This window comes from Rhodnius prolixus, unplaced genomic scaffold (genome assembly GCF_049639745.1).
Source record: "Rhodnius prolixus isolate KJV_2025 unplaced genomic scaffold, Rpr scaffold_7, whole genome shotgun sequence".
In the NCBI taxonomy this organism is placed as follows: Eukaryota; Metazoa; Arthropoda; class Insecta; order Hemiptera; family Reduviidae; genus Rhodnius; species Rhodnius prolixus.
Genome location: NW_027411582.1, coordinates 6,043,370 through 6,059,948, shown reverse-complemented (window position 1 = coordinate 6,059,948; position 16,579 = coordinate 6,043,370). Strand labels below are relative to the sequence as shown.

General features: G+C 34.4%; 2 protein-coding genes across 21 annotated transcripts in view; one reads left to right on the top strand and one right to left on the bottom strand.

Moving 5' to 3' along the window:
- LOC141446838 (uncharacterized) overlaps positions 1-16,579 on the top strand; it is a 366,903-nt gene that overhangs the window by 141,664 nt on the left and 208,660 nt on the right. The gene's annotated exons all lie outside the window — the stretch shown is intronic.
- On the bottom strand, positions 8,283-16,004 carry LOC141446831 (uncharacterized). The gene is made up of 2 exons (XM_074113665.1): positions 15,137-16,004; positions 8,283-8,766 (listed from the first exon to the last, which is right to left on the bottom strand). The coding sequence occupies exons 1-2, from the start codon at positions 15,561-15,563 to the stop codon at positions 8,399-8,401; spliced, it is 795 nt and encodes a 264-aa protein (XP_073969766.1). The 5' UTR covers positions 15,564-16,004; the 3' UTR covers positions 8,283-8,398.

The following is a 16,579-nucleotide window of genomic DNA, read 5'->3' as shown; positions in this document are numbered from 1 at the left end:
CCAACTAATACGACTTATTTCCGGTAGAGGACTCGGAAAGTTCGTATACTGTGAAGATGCTTCTCAATCCCACAATGAGTCAAGTGGTGTATAGAAACTTTCTATTTTTAATTTTTATATTAATTTGTTTCCTTTTGGTGTATAATTAGAGCATCACATACAGTCATACAAACGTTTACGTTCTCTAATTGGCTATTCTGCGACCTTAATAGAGAAAGAAAAAGATGAAAGACTATTCAGTTTATCGGTTCTTTTGTCCTTTTTTATAAAGACAGCAATTGGACTCTTCATACTCGAATGAGCATAAATGATATGTGGCGATTTATGTATATACTATATTTATTACTTTCTTCTTTCTTTAGATAAAGGAAAGTAATATCGATTAATCAAATTTTCTATTTAGATTTTCTACCGGTTATCCGTTTTCCGGGGTCTACTGTATCCCAAAAAGTGATTTTTTTTTTTTAGAAAATGGTATCTGAGAGTTTAAACCAACAAATATCTGGAAAATTTTAAATCCCAGCGAGTTGAAACTTGTATTTTTTAACTGGACTTTACAAGAGGGCCTGACGGCATCCTAGTGAACAATTATCGCTCAACCGGAAGTACCGCTTTAATTACTTAGTTTTCAGAAAGATAGCGTATGTTTCCCCTGTCGGAGTCATACTGAATATTTTTAAATTTGATTTAAGAATTTTAATTGAATGAATAAATTTTATAATACAAAATTCTCAATTTAATTGTCAACTAAAGAGACATCATTTATGAATGGCTTTCAAACTGGGGAACACAAAAAAATCACGTATGACGTACCAAAAAGTTGTAATTAACATAATAAGCGAAATATTTTATTAATGAATTGGTTAAAGTGTAAATTACAAGTTGATAATAATTGGGATGTGAAAAACAAAGCAAAATTTCAGCCATGCACTGATTACCTAAACTTGATATACTACCCAACATGTTTGATCGTGTTCGTGGTGTTTTCGAATGTGTGTGTGTGTGTGTGTAATGGAAATGGAACGTGTTCATGCTTGCATGAGCATGCGCATTACTCTCACCGCTTTCTTTGTTTTTATTTTTTGGTCTTTATCAAACCATTTATCTTTGAAACCTTGATTCTTAAAAATTCATTTTAGCTCTTTCTCCAAAAACAAAAAACAATCAATTGGGTCTAGAACGTAATATATTTTTCGCGAATTGTGCGAGAAGGCTCTTGGACAAAGCACGGGGGTTATTCTTACTCGAATTCCGGGCCCCGTGCAAGTTTTTCACACTGACGAAACATTCACAGTCCATCCGGGGCACATTCCAAGGATTTCCTCAGCATTCAGTGTAGGGGGGGGGGGGGTAGGAGCTGCACTTTTCTCAGTTAAAAGCTGTAGTATTTTTGGTACAGATGCATAAATTGTGAAGATATTAAGAGTTGACATTTTTTTGGGGTCATGAAATTGTGCCCTCTATAACATATCATTTTCTTTTGTAAGCAACATATTAGTATGAAATTTTGTCCTCTTATACCCTATACTTTTTCTCAGTTAAAAGCTATATTTATCATTTGTTCAGATGCCTAAATTGAGATGATATTGAGAGTATATATTTTTTTTGGGTCATAACTCGGCATGAAATTTTGTCCGCTATATCTCCCTCTGTAAACTACATATTTGCATGTAATTTGGTTCTCTTATATACATAGGATCAACCTGTATAAGAGTAACTCGAAATTTCACCAATGAATTAAAGAAAAAACAACATTTGTCCAATCATAATACGTATTTGAAGTTTTTCTTAGGAAATAATTGTCTCTGCTAAAGTCCATGTTCTATCAAATAGTTCCTGGGGAATGGGCTTCATTTAGTAAATCTATGAGGTGTAGTTGGAGTCTATGGCGACAGTTTAAGTCGTTTTGGTTTACTATCGATTCAGAGTTTTCAATTTCGTTCATTATTATTATTTTTTTTTCATAAACTACTTAGCATTTTCGGTAACTTTTCATTTTCCCAAGATTTCCCTGTGTCTTCCTAGTTCTGATTGTCGCTTCTGGTTCAGACTGTCATTCGCTAAAGTGTTGTTTTATTTTATCATTGTCCTAAAGTGTGTTTAGCTCTTCTCCTGGATTATGTGTAACCTTTACCCGAGAAAAATGATTCTTCTCTTGGTTCAAGGGAAACTGTGTGGTCACATTATCTTCAAATAGAATCATTATAATTTTGTGTTCTATACTGAAGCCACCTAATTCATTTTATCGTACAGATTTTAAATTTGAAGAAAATTTTCTTACGTAATAAACTAAAAGGAAGTCGTGAGAGTTTTCACACTAGTTTTTCTTTCTATTTGTTTCTCTATTCCACCACAATATCCGGTCTGATCTAACGTCTAAGTTGAGCAGAAAAGCGCTATCTAATGGTAGCCTCTCCGCGAAAGTACATAGTTGAAGTTCTAGTATTCTTTACCAGATGGCAGTAAAAACTTCTTCATTGCAACATGGCGAAAAGGAAAATCTAGCACAAAATAGATAACGGAAGAAATATTTTATATAATCAAGAATATCCGGATATACATGAAATCTGTAATCTTATTTTTTTTTTTTAACAATTTGAATATTTTTTTTATGCAATTTTGGTTTTATTTATGTAATGCGATGATTTTTAAACTCGTATCTACATTTAGTAAAGTAAAAACTTACTCTAATTTCTGTACTTATTGTAGTACACAGAACTAACGATGTATGTCGCTCTAGTTAGTGCAGTCGTAAGCAAATCGTAGTTATAGCAATCACCTGTAGGTTGCAACACTGCTGTGAAAAGACATCCTAAATTCGGACCCAAGTAGTACTTTTAAAATGAATCTCACCTATGCCTTAGGAGGTTACTTAGGGAATTCTTAAGGGATGTTAAAAGTAATTCGAGATTTCCAGAAAGAAAAGGCAAAATGTTTTTGAGAATCTCTCCAATGCGCGTTATGTGATTTAACGTTTCGATCGCGATGAGTATGCCAAATTGCTCGCTGTGTTTGACAATTTTGATGCTTTTTGATCGTAAGGGAGAAAGAAAAAAAAAAAAAAAACAGCAATTATGGAGTAAATCCTGTACGTTTACTCAAAATTGCAAAGTAAAGTAGTGCCTATTTTTGTAGGCAGGCTTTACGTCCAACTACCAAATTAGTGGTCGTGGACAGAGGCGATTAGTAAACATACTTTACTACGAATTTCTCATATTAAACATTAAATAAAATCTAAGGCCTCTAGACCGGGGGAATCGAACCCACTAAACCAACAATACATCTTAGCTTTGCGGGTCTAGCCTAAACCGCTTAGCATACTTTACTATACATTTCTCATGTTAAACCATTAAATAAAATCCAAGCCCTAGACCGGGGGAATAGAACCCTCTAAACCAACAATACATCTTAGCTTTGCAGGTCTTGCCTATAACCGCTCGGCTACCGTGGCGCTTCTCAGAATTACAATATGGTGGCTGGCGATCCTTCTTATTTTGTTGGATTAATTCTTTATCCCAACAAACTATGCCATAAATTCCTTATTGATATTAAGACCATAAATTATGGATGGTGCTGGTGGTTTGACTAATTTATCTCGATATTTATTACTGCAATGAAATTAATTCCATAAAAATAAGAAGGTAGGTATTACTAGGTTAGTAACATTAAAGTTTGCTCTAGTTTTACTTCGCCTAATAGTAATAATTACGTCTCCCAAGTGTCATTAATGTTTACACTATGTTCCAGCGGTGACATTCTAGACTTGTAATAATGACGTTTTGTGTTATTATACTGTAATTACATGTTATATATAATTATATAGTTGCACTTCTATGTTCATCTTCCGTTAGTATAAAACTGATATCCATGTCCTCTGAAGCATTACAACATTACATCGACATCTTTCTTACTTCTGCCCTGCAAAAACCACTTTTGCTATTTTCTCTTTTAACTTTCTTTCCTTCTTTATACACCTCCTCAATTTGCTTTATTACATTTCATTTTTAACTAAGTTTTATTATTTCTACTTTTAATCCCAGGGTGTTTTAAACTGTGACTGTTCTGTTAGATCTATTGTATCTTCCACTAGTGCCAGGTTAAAATTCCCCCCAAAAAAGAGAAGGGAGTGTCCAGTGACCATTCCCCAAAATAGGATACATCCTCTCTTCCGCTGCAATATATTTTTTAAAAAGCCTTTCCTGAGGGTTGGTCCGCAAATATGCCTGCGTCAACCGCGTAAAAGCTACCATTACTCTGTGAAGATGCTCTTCCTTACCTCCGAGGCTTTGTTTATCCATACTGAGTGCCCTCAGTGCCTTCGGCACGTGTCGTATTTACACCTTGGAAGAAGATGGACATGCACCATTCTGGCATCTTGCCTCCTGAATGCCGTTCTTTTGCTTCCCTCTTTCCAGATTATATTCTTCAGGCTACCTGAACTAGACTACTACCTTCGCTCATCTCTCAGCGAAATGGTGAGGTGTGAAATTGAGGAAAATCTTAAAAAAATAATTTTCTAAAGTGTTTCTTCTGGTCAGTAGATTTTTACCAAAACCATTTTGTCGCATCCTTTATCTTGGCGAAATATTAAATTACAACTTCCGGCAATTTTTTGTTGAATACATTTACGCACACATACAGAGACAGAAATTCCTGTGAAAACTCAAAATACGAGTAAAAAATCTCTTAAGATTGTGATATCTTTTCTTAGTAGTATTGTAGAAGATGGTAAACAAAACAAAAATGGAAAAAACACCTAAGTAGGCACAAAAATCTTCCCTGGGAATAATTGACGTAGTGGTTTATTTTCTTCCCTCTCAACATTGTTCTGCCAGCAACATTGTGTTTGGTTATGGTTCTGCCAGCAACATAATATCATCGTTGTAATTATTATAAAAAGTTAATGGTAACGTTTACTGTGGAGAGTAGTTTTGTTTGTATGCCTTTTGCCTACTTCTATATTCCCAAATTACTGGACGCACGCACTCCCCGATGTTTACTTCCGTTTTCTCAAGTGATGACGTTTTAGATATTGTAAAGAAATGATAATGCTGAGAAATATAAACTGACAATTCATGTCTTTACCATTTCCATCTTAGAAGGAAAAAAAACTTAGTTGTTGCATTTTACTGTAAAAATACATACAGCCTACTTTCATTGTATTTTTTTACATATCCGGAACAGTTATTTTTGTAAACTTGAGATCTGTGTAACATGAATTGCTAACGTAGTTTTCTTTTATGTTGTTTTTGCGTGTTTTATTGTGTAGTTTTGTATCTTACATTTGTCGTTCTTTGGAGGCCGGCGATGCACTCAAACCAAAAGGAGGAAGAAGCTTGATCGGCCTATAAGTAGGCTTACCATACGTTCCGGTTTGACCGGGATGGTCCCGGTTTGAGATCCCTGTCCCGGCGTCCCGGTGAAACTTGAACAACACCGACACCCCGGCCGATCGTTCCCCCGCGCCCATTTATTAATATGTTTACAGTTCTTAGTAATTTTGATTGCATTTCAAATATGAAAAACACAAATTAAGCGAAAAGCAAAACGAAAATGAACCTCTTCCTCCTCTGCGTCCCGGTTTGGCTCTTCGTAATTATGGTAAGCCTACCTATAAGCGGATGCAATACAATAACCCCTTTTTAGCTGCAGTCTCCTTGATGAACAGAACCCGATTAATGAATTAAGGGAATCCTAATATAGCTTTAAGGAGGCAGGAGATTTGTGTTTTATTTAGCACAACCTTTCTTTCTGTTAGCTGTACGAAAAAAGTTGAATTATAAAAAGCCAAGCTTCCGCTACTAAAACCTTACAAGCGGATGTTACAATAACCCTTTTTTAGCTGCAGTCCCTTGATGAACAGAACCCTTCTAGGTACCGATTAATGAATTAAGGGAGTCACAATATTGCTTTAAGGGATTTGGCTTTATTTAGCACAACCTTTCTTTCTGTTTACGATCTTTCCGTTGTAAAAACCTTACAAGCGGATGTCACAATAACCCTTTTTTGGCTGCAGCCCTTTGAAAAAACAGGACCCTACCCATGGCTCAATAATAAATAAATATGGGAACCACAATATAGTTGTTAGGTGGCAAGAGAATCTGGTTTTATTCATCCACAGCATCTTTAATCTACGTTCGCTCTCTGCTGGCTGCTAGAGAAAGTTAAAAACTAACACACAAATGTAGATAACAGTTTTCTTTAAAGTATAATCTACTACTTAAAAACTAGAGTTTCTTTTAGTTTGGATTTTCAATAGTTGTAATGATAGGTCCTAGATGGCCTAAATGACTACCAGAGGATTAAAAACAAAAATCGTAAGCAAATATTACGCACAATAAATCGGCCTTTAAAAGCAGAACAATCATACAGTAATAAAGAAAATGTTCGGCCATTCGTACGGTTATATTTACTTTCTTTTATTTTTTTTTCCGATTGCCCATGTGTATTTTCTTATCGCTTAACCTGGAATTATGCCATCTGAATTATGATATTAAAGGCACTGGTCAGCTGGTCACGGCCACCACCCTTGATTACTGCTCGGTTGTTTTATTATTATTACTTTTAGCTCGATTCCACTTTACGCGTCCAACTGCTCTAGTGATAACCATATTTTTTCCTCAGTTTAAAATTATTATTATCTATATATTGCTACATTCTCTTTTAGAAGTTATTATTTATATTTTCTAGCTAAAGCAAAGTATTGTAATTTTGAGTTTAGGTAGTGGAGACATACCCTACAATCAGTAAAATAATTTGTATTACCTTCTTTTCGAACTGTTGGTATAAAAAATTGAACCAAATTTCTCCGGAAGTGCCCGTTATGAAGTATGCTAGTCCAAAAAAAAAACTAGTTTTCAAAGAGTGAGCTAGCTAGGCCAGCTGTTAAATTATTCCTTAAGCCACTTGATATCAAATTTGGAAAGGCTTTCATAAAAATGTAAAAAGGGAAGTCGTATTCACAGTCCAAAAAAAGTACATAAATAATTCTTAAACCTAATTTGGAATAATCTTTTTCTTGCTGTTGGTGTAATGGTTATGAAGCGTAGATTTGTAAGTAGGAGATATACAGGGTGTTCATTTTAAGACGGCTCAAATGCATTTCATGTTTAAACGGTTGATCTGAGCAAAAAATGGTAGAGGAAAAATTCTGTTGCCCGTCACCTCTAGTTTCAGAATATGTGACTTGATTTTAGATTCCTGATCGCTTACGCGACTGACGCGCGTCCAAAAGTAAGGGTTCGCAGTTGACCCCTATATTCATATACACACAGTTTTTAAAGAGTATAAAAAGTTGTGAAAGAAACCGGAAACCGCAATTCGATATCTTCAAAATTAAAGCTCGCAAGCCAGGTTAGCCAGGAGGTTATCAACTGCTCTCTGTATCTGAGGAGGCACCTTTGAAGGCGCAGTACATGCTTCCCAAGTTGAGTAAAGAGCATTATTTGATAAATTAAAGAATAAGTTTGATCCTTTACATGAAAGATATTTAATCACTTAAATATGTGGCAGGAGGTTTCCAATTTTCTTGGTAATTAAACGCAACTCTCCCAAAATTACCAAATAATTATTAAACCTTCTTGTTTGTAACAGATGTAAAATTAATTTTTAGCCATTTTGTGTATGCCTGAGAACATTTAAAGCTCTTAACATTTCATTTTTCTTAGAAAAATCACTCGGAAAACGACTTATTTCCCGATATGAAGAAAAATATTAGCATTACTGCCTTCGCAACATTTTTAGTAGAAAGGGGATAAAAAAATACATAAGAATGACCTGTCGCGTGCTCTTCTTTCTCTTTGATAACAAGTTAAAAAATTGAAATATGATTAATAAATATCCAGATTTTGAAATGGCCTAGCACCCTTAATTTTAAAGATATCGAAATGCGGTTTCCGGTTTCTTTCATAACTTTTTATACTCTTTAAAACTGTGTGTATATGAAAATGGGGGTCAACTGCAAACCCTCACTTTTGGTCGCGCGTCAGCCGCGTATGCGGGCAGGAATCTTGAAAATCAAGTCACATATTCTGAAACTAGAGGTGACGGGCTACAAATTTTTCCTCTACCATTTTTCGCTCAGATCTACCGTTTAAGCATGAAATGCATTTGAGCCGTCTTAAAATGAACACCCTTTATATCTTACAGATTACTTTACTGTTTTTCCACTCCCTTCAAAGAAATGACGGTGTAATAGCAGCATCTGAGAATATTGTAATTAAATACAGGATTTATTATTGCTTTTTAAATAAATTTGGTTAGTAATTTTCTAGCGCTTTTTTTTAGCAGCTTTATTTTAAATAAATTAAATAAATAAATAATTTATAAACACACAAAATAAATTAAGTACGTCCAGTCTGTCAAATTTGTCCTGGTCGATTTGTTTTTGCAATCTTCTTTACGAAGACTGTGCCCTAGCTTGTGCGCTGTAGGCCAGCTTGTGAGCATGGTATTGCTGTTGATCCTGTTGCTGTTGCTGTGGTTGTTCCTCTGGTTTTACCTGGATACTCCTGCCCCAGCCGCCGCCACCGCCTCCGTGTTCAGTGGCGTAAACAACCTGATGACTTTCTCCGCCTCCACTGCTGCCGACCAGTTTCTTTAGGCCGATCACCGCCGACAAGAGTAACGCCATTTTGCCGACTAGTAATGCTTTACCAGCTAATAGTGCAATTTTACCCATGGCTAGTTGTATCAGCATGGCGCCCATAGCTAGAGCAGCCACGATCAAACCGCCTCCTTTGCCTTTGTCCTTCTTCCTTCCGGTTTCTTTAAAAAAAAAAAAAAGCAATAGAAAGACATTCATCACTTAAAAATGGCTGATTTCTAAATAGTAAATAATTTAATCTACTTTGTATGCTTGTGGGTAACTAATAAAGTTAAACGTGCTAGTGTTTGGTAAAGTGGCTTGGAAAGCGTGGCTTTATAAGTTGGAGATCCCCAGTTCGAATCCCGAGTGTAGCGGCTTTTTACTCGGTTAGAAAAAACTGTAATAGTTAAGTACGAGCTTCCGCCCTCGTCCCTATAATTTGGTAGTTCGACGTTAAAACCCCGTCTAAAAAAAATGTGCAATTACTTTACAACTACTTACTTATTTTACTAAAAAATTTAAAGCTATTTGAATTATTTGTTAAATTTTGCGCAGTCCGTTTTCGTTATAATTAGAGCATTCAAGTGGTGCGAATTTTACAGTAAAGTAATCGCCTATTTTTTCACGCAGGGGGTTATCGTTCAACTACCAATGATGTGCCGTTAATGGAGGCGGAAGTATGTACTTTACTATTAACATTTTTTTTAGCAAAAAGTTGCTTTCCTTGGGATTCGAATTGAGTGTAACACCCATTTACAAAGCCAAACTGAATTGTAAAAATGATTTTGATGTTTTAGTTTTATGTTCATTCATAATTTACTACAAATCATGGAGACATAATCGAATAATTATTATTTAAGAAAACTTTTCTGATTGGCACAAATGTAAAGGAAAAAGATGTTTTCCTTTCGTGACGTAATAAATGCATTTATTCTGACACTTCTTTTTTTCTTTTTTTTTGGTACTTCTTTTTTCCTATCCAGTTTAGTTGTGTAGAAAAGGTGAAACTTCGGTTTGCCACCTTAAGTTGCACGACTTTGCAGAGATACTTTTCTCTAAAGATACTGTCGTAATAATCTATTAAATCTATATAAAAAACCAAACCTAATTACAAGTAACTCATCTTTTTTTCACACTAAATTTGTTCTGTAAAATTAAGACTATTCTTTCTTTAATGCCAACAAAATAAACTTACTTTCTAAATATCTAGATAATTTGCATTTTTGATAAAATTTAGAGCAATATCCAGATTCTAAAAAAAACGAAAAGTCCTTCATTATATTTCTGTTCTACAATTACCTAGAAAGTTTAAAGCAGAAACCAAATTCACGGTTGGAAATCCATCTGACGCTGGACCAAGATCAGATTAAGATGAGATTTGTCTGTCATTATATCAGTTTGTATTCATATAATTCCATCCCTTCCTAGTTTTATTCTGTAAATTATTATTAACTGCTGCTAAGGAAGTAAATGTAGGTAATATTTCAGGGTTTTTTGTTTTTTTAAAAGTACTTTAAAAACCCCGAAGTTGCCCAACAGTACCTATTAAAACCCTTTAAAATTGTTGCCCTTAAACAAAATCTTCTACAGGCTACGTCACCTCAGGTATCTCATTAACCGAATTTAAAAAAAAAAAAAATACAGCTAAAAATTAGGTCTTGAATAAAAGGCTTCTTTTAGACCAGGATGTGAATGGTACCTTTTTGGAGAGACTTTAGGCATGAATAATATTTTATGTGGGGTCGGGCGTTGAATTTACTGACTGTAGTGTTTGGGAGTCTGTGATTACTTAGAAGAATGTTTGACTTAGAACTTTTAACAATTCGATTCCTGAAGTCCAATTAGGTTTCTGTTGCGCATGTTATTATGTATACAACGACTGCCTATTTTGTTCACTACTATTGGGCCAGATATCACCATGCTAGGCTTACATATCTCGTAAGCAATGCTTGCTGTTACCACTGAGAATACAAAGTGGATGTTGAGATGGCAAACATGGCTTTAACCCGAGTCCATAAAACCAAACGGAAATCCTACGTCATCTTCATTTGTAAAAAGTTTCATTCTTAATTTTGTTTTATTATTATTGTGCGCCACATTAAATATGTTAATTCAAATAATTTTCTTTTAGTTAATCACACCCCCTCGGGGCGGATTTTCATAAATTTACATTTCAATGATGGAAAATTGTTAAGCTGTTAATTCCATACCAGTACTTTAACAGCAGTTCTCCTTGCTTGACCAACTGGAACATGAATCTTGAATATATATATATATATATTCTTCTAAGAGCGAATTATTTTCACGGTAAAATGGATTGTTTTATTTTAAATTGATGCCTGCCTACATTGCTTACTGCGTTATTCATAATTTTATTTATTTATTTTAATAAATTAATTATTCATTTTTACTCATGCAAAATCTCGTTTAATGTTATCTCGTTTTGTTCTGATTAACTATTATTTAGGTCATTCTCCGTGCTCTTAAAAATATAATTAAAACTCTTCGCCCTTTAATTAATTATACAATTCTTTTCTCAAAAAAAAGGTGCCCAATAAACTTGAGTTACTCCTTTTTAATGCGTAACTCAATTACGTTAGAGTACAAAAAAGAACATGATACAAGTTCTGCCTTAATTATACGCTCACCAAAATCGGGTTAAATCAAATGATATAAACACGAATTTCGTGCGTGTAAAAAATTTCAAAAAATTTTTGCTATGAATACTGCAAAGTATTTCATTTTTCAAAAATGGGCCCTTCTATAAAATTAACCTTGCTGATCCATAGTTCAATTCCATTTCTTTTAATTCCATGGAAGTATGCTTTCGTGATACATCTTTTTTCAATACATCGAGGAAGGAAGACTCAATAATGTTCAGAATAAATTTAAGATTAATTCACTTAAACGATCAACAAGTTTGGCCTATTTCGCGACCAAGATAGGAATGATGTATTTCCGTTAAAATTGAGCATTTAGCTAAGTAATATTAAACTTCCTTTTTTTTTAATACTTCCATTAATACAAAGAACATTATCCTGAATAAAGTTTCTAAAAAAGGTTTTATTATTATTTAATTGCCGTTACCATAGAGACAATGCAGCTAAGTCATCATCATTGGTCATTTGTAAAGACATTAAATGTTCTCTGTACAAACTTCTCGCAGTAAAACCATGAAATCTCCATGAAATATATCCAACTGCAGTTTCCTTGTTTAATGTGGGCTTCCTCTTCACCATAACTAAGAAATGTTCCCGTAAAAAAATGCTTTCAAAACTTTTGTCAATTTTGGCCAGATGGTTACATTTCGTCAATGCAAAAATCTTACAAAATAGAGTACTGCAGCAGGTTTAGAGCCGTGCAGGCATTGAAAGTGCATTTAACCTTTTGATTCTCGTATTTGGGGATCTAAAAATACATGTATTTCCGGTAAGAAACTATTTTTTTTTTAATTTTTGATACTTTTCGCCATACTTCCGCTTACTTTGGCGTAATTCGACGAAATCATTTCCTCAGAAAAATTTATTTTACTTATATTTTTATTCTTAAAATTGAACTTGGGACACCAAATCTCAGACTAACAACTTGAATCATTTCTGGCAACCATAATTGTCACGTATATTGGCTTAGCGTTACTTGACGGCTAAGTTAATTGAACTTAACCTACCCTCACACAGACATTTAAGCAATTCGTAAATCTTACTTCATTGTAAAACCTTAACTTTACTTTTTAAGAAATCACCACCGAACGTAGATCTAGTAATCAGTTGACTTATAGCCATTATAAAAACCAAAAAAATCTAATTTTAAATGATTGAAAATCAATTATTGATTTTTGGTAAGAGCAGATTGGATTGGCTGTTCTATTTACCACTAATAATTTAGTGAAAGGTCCAGTGGACATCATTAGCTTAGATTTGGTGGTGCAGTTAAAATGATTGGTGGATACTTTTATTAAGTCCGTGTATCATCGCCATTTCTATCCAGTCTTATTGTGAGCTTTTTAAAGTATTTAAAAGTGTGGTTTTTTAGGGGTAAAAGAAAGAAGAAAAGACCAAAATCTAAGTAGAAAACATTAATAAGCAATTTTCTGACTCGTACATTCTTGGGGAATTAGTCTCATTTGGATATTCTTAAGTAAAATTTAATTTTGAAGCTGTTAAAGGCGGTCATCTTCTCTAATACTGAATTTTCCTAAGAAATCCTTAGCTTTTCTGGATAAAAAAAAAAGTTTGACGTCAACACTTTTGGGGGGGGAATAAATGAAAGAATATTCTACAGTTGTAAAGGAAGTCAGACCTTAGCGGAAATCCAGTTTTTGTATCCTCTGTAAAGGATATATTCGTTTTTTTTTAATGTTTTATCTGTTCTACACGTTCGATTACAAATCTATGAGAGAACTAGAGAGAACTTGCAAAAGAAAAGTAAATCAGACGTTACGCGTTTACCTACAAAGTATTCTTTAGAAATTGCAAACGTTCGTACCAGCGTAAAGATTCTATAAAAAAATTATTTATATTCTATGTTTTTTCCCTTACAAAGCATAATTTTATTTCTTTATTCTTTCTTAAAATATTTTATGGGGCCCTCTGTATAGATGAAAATGGAAACGACAAGAAAGTATGAACTCCACTAGCAGGAAATGCGTCACAAAAATTTCATCGTTCTTTTTGTGATTATCGTACAGCCATGAAGTGGTAGCAGATATTACTCTCTTTTTTTTTGTGTGTGTGTCTGAAGCCTAAATTCGCACCAGGCGATTTCACTGATTGACACTAATCAAGTGACGAAGACAGTCGATGTTTAAGAATTGTCCGAGAAGAGAATCCCTGATCTCTGTGGTACATTTAGTACCACATTCTATTGTATGATTCCCCAAATTTAAGAAAATCTGAAACAATTTGGTACTAACTGATAACTTCTACAGGAAGTACGTCATTCCTGTCTTGGGTAATCCCTATCAAGGGCCGGATATATTGCTACTCTTACTTAAAACGTAAGTAGTAAATCTTGAGCCCACTTATTAACGATTTGATTATCCTTTATGTTAATTAAAACAAAGTGTGCCTTCTTTAATTCAACCATTTGATTAACAGTACTTGTCAGCTGTTTGTGTTACTATACTTATCTACTTATTTATTATAAGTTGACTTTACTTAAGGGAATTAGAACTTTCTTTATTTCAAACCATCAACCTCCATCTGAAGGATTTCCTAAAGTTAGATTACCTACATATTTGTTTGTTCTTTAATTATTTACCCTTTTGTTCAATAAAGAATTGTTACCATTTAATTTAAGGCGCGAAATATCTGATCAGATAAGCGTTTTCTTCTTTCTTAGAAAGGTGCCCTACAATCCTAAATGGATAAAATTGGATTTTATAATATAAGTAATGATTATTGTTTCGTTGTAAATATTGTTTGTTTCAATAAAAGAACTTGTTCTAACTATCCATTGGTCCCTTGACTATAAAATTATGTGTTTTACTAGATTCCAGAGAAGTGATGATTCACTTTAAAATAGGGTACATCTCTGTTTGAGGCAGTTTTTAATTGCTTCCTTTCCAGAGATCTTGATGTCTCCAAGGATAACCCAGCCTTACAGTAAAAATTAAATTAATTACCTATTTTTTGAAGCAGGTTTTACTTCTAAATGCCAAATTAGGTGTCGTGGACGGAGGCGACCGACAAACATACTATAAACTGTAAATTCCTCATATTAACCATTAAATAAAATCTAAAGATTAGACCGGGGGAATCCAACCCACTAAACCAACAATACATCTTAGCTTTGCGGGTCTAGCATATAACCGCCAAACATACTTTGCTACAAATTTCTCTTATTAAACATTAAATAAAATCCAACGCCTTGACCAGGGGAATCGGAACCCACTAAACCAACAATACATCTTAGCTTTGCGGGTCTAGCCTATAACCTCCTAACATACTTGACTATAAATTCCTCATATTAACTATTAAATAAAATCCAACTCCTAGACCGGGGGAATCGGAACCCATTTAACCAACAATACACCTTAGCATTGCGGGTCTAGTCTATAACCGCACGGTTATCTTGACGCCTTACTGCCGTATTTCCTCCCTGTAAATACATTCAAGTTCGAAACCTGATGAAATTTAGTTGTTTTATTTGGGTTTAACGAACTCATATCATTCACTCCCATCCCACCCTCATGTTACACTCACACACATACACTAGCTCACCTACATAAGTTGTAACGTGCAGACTAATTACTAATTCAGCTTCCAAAGTCCAATTAAGTGAAAACCCCTTTTATAGAGATCTATACTGAAGAAAGAGCTTTTACTTTAGTTGGCATGCCAGAGTAATAAGTTAACCCCCTCTTAGGGAAGGTTGCTTACCACAAAATGGTGGTAGCAGGTAGACCATATAGTTCGCAGCATCAACAAAAAGATGTCCATATACTTCTATTAACCAGCAAAAAGTATGTGTATATAATCTAGTTTATGGCGAGGAATCCTTGATAAAACCTGTTGATTTATCCCCCTTATTTAATAAGTTCTAACATACCTTCAGACATATCAGATGGCATGGAGAATCGTAATGATCTAGATTGGATATATCGGCTCATCTTGTCCACAATGAGTTCATCCAATGCGGCCTCTTTTTCTTCATGATTCTTCGGCAATGTTGATTCAATCTCTTGTTCCGTTTGGGTGGTCACATTCTCCAGAGCACTTTTGTCTGGCGTCACCGCCAAATAATCATTGATAACTATTGGCGTTTCAGAGGTTAATGCACGCTCCAGCATGGTGACCGCTTTCAATCGGATACATGTGCTCAGATCATGATGTGTACGCTCACATTTCTCTAAAGAACGATATAATACACGTAAATTACCTTCTAAACTATCCGCGAATACTATAGAACAGGTACTATATAATATAGTTGTAATGAAAAGTAAATTCACGCTATTACGACTATTTGCTAACAACATTTTTTCTGTTTTTTTTTCTGTAATGACAACCGTTCTGAAGCTGGCTATTGTCTGTGGTGTACGTCACTGCCGGGCGGCTATATACCTCTTCCGCCCCACTTCAAACTAGTAAACTATTTCCCCGCCTCAGCCCTATATCTTTCCCCAACATCCAATCCAAATTCTGCCTTTCAACACAGATCGTGTACCGTTTTAAATTTATTTATTTATGTATTACATCTCTCCCTCTTTTCTTAATTAATACATAAATAATTTAAAATATATTTTTATACCTTCACTTTTTATTTCACTCTTCATTATAAATAAATTTTATTTATAATTAAGATAAAGATTTCTTTTAATGTCTTTGAAGAATCTGTAGTGTGCCTTTTTCATTCTCTTAAGAGAAAGTCAAGTGATGATGGATACAGCATCAAAATCAAATACAGATTTATTGTGTACGGCTTTTCCTGGGAGAGGATCATATGGTTGGTTTAGTTCAACATCGCGCAGCATCATTTCGTTGAAATTACTTAAGTTCTGTTGGTACTGATATCTAGAAATGTAATTTTTCTTTTTTAGACAAATTTGTGGAAAACTCAGGCGATATTCCTTTACTGCAATTTGATTATTAAGTTTACGTCTTAGTATCCTGTTTTCTCCAAACTCGTATCATATCCGTTAATTTCAAGAGTAGAGCAAGTATGTTGATCGAGAAACGTTTCCTCTCATTTATCTTAACTGGAAACTCCATTCCTCCAGCTCCAATTTGTTACCTTGGACTATATCCAAGACGTAGAACCCAAATACCCACATAGACGTGCTGTGCTCGAATCAAGTTTTAGACTTCTCTTTTAGACTACACTCTGGACTGCTTGTTGGCCGCCCTAAAAAGATTGTTTTTTTGAGATCACTGGAGGCGTACAGGAAGTGTAAAGGGCTGCTGCTATCTGTACCTTATCCAAATCCTCTTATCCAAAATATTTCACCATATCTCTAACTCCCCATTCCTTGTATCCCGATCTAACCCTGCACAC

Coding starts and splice junctions, on each gene's coding strand:
- LOC141446831 (XM_074113665.1), bottom strand. CDS start 15,563: ATGTTGTTAGCAAATAGTCGTAATAGCGTGAATTTACTTTTCATTACA. Junction 8,767..15,136: donor GCCATCTGATATGTCTGAAG/GTATGTTAGAAC, acceptor TTTTTTTTAAAG/AAACCGGAAGGAAGAAGGAC.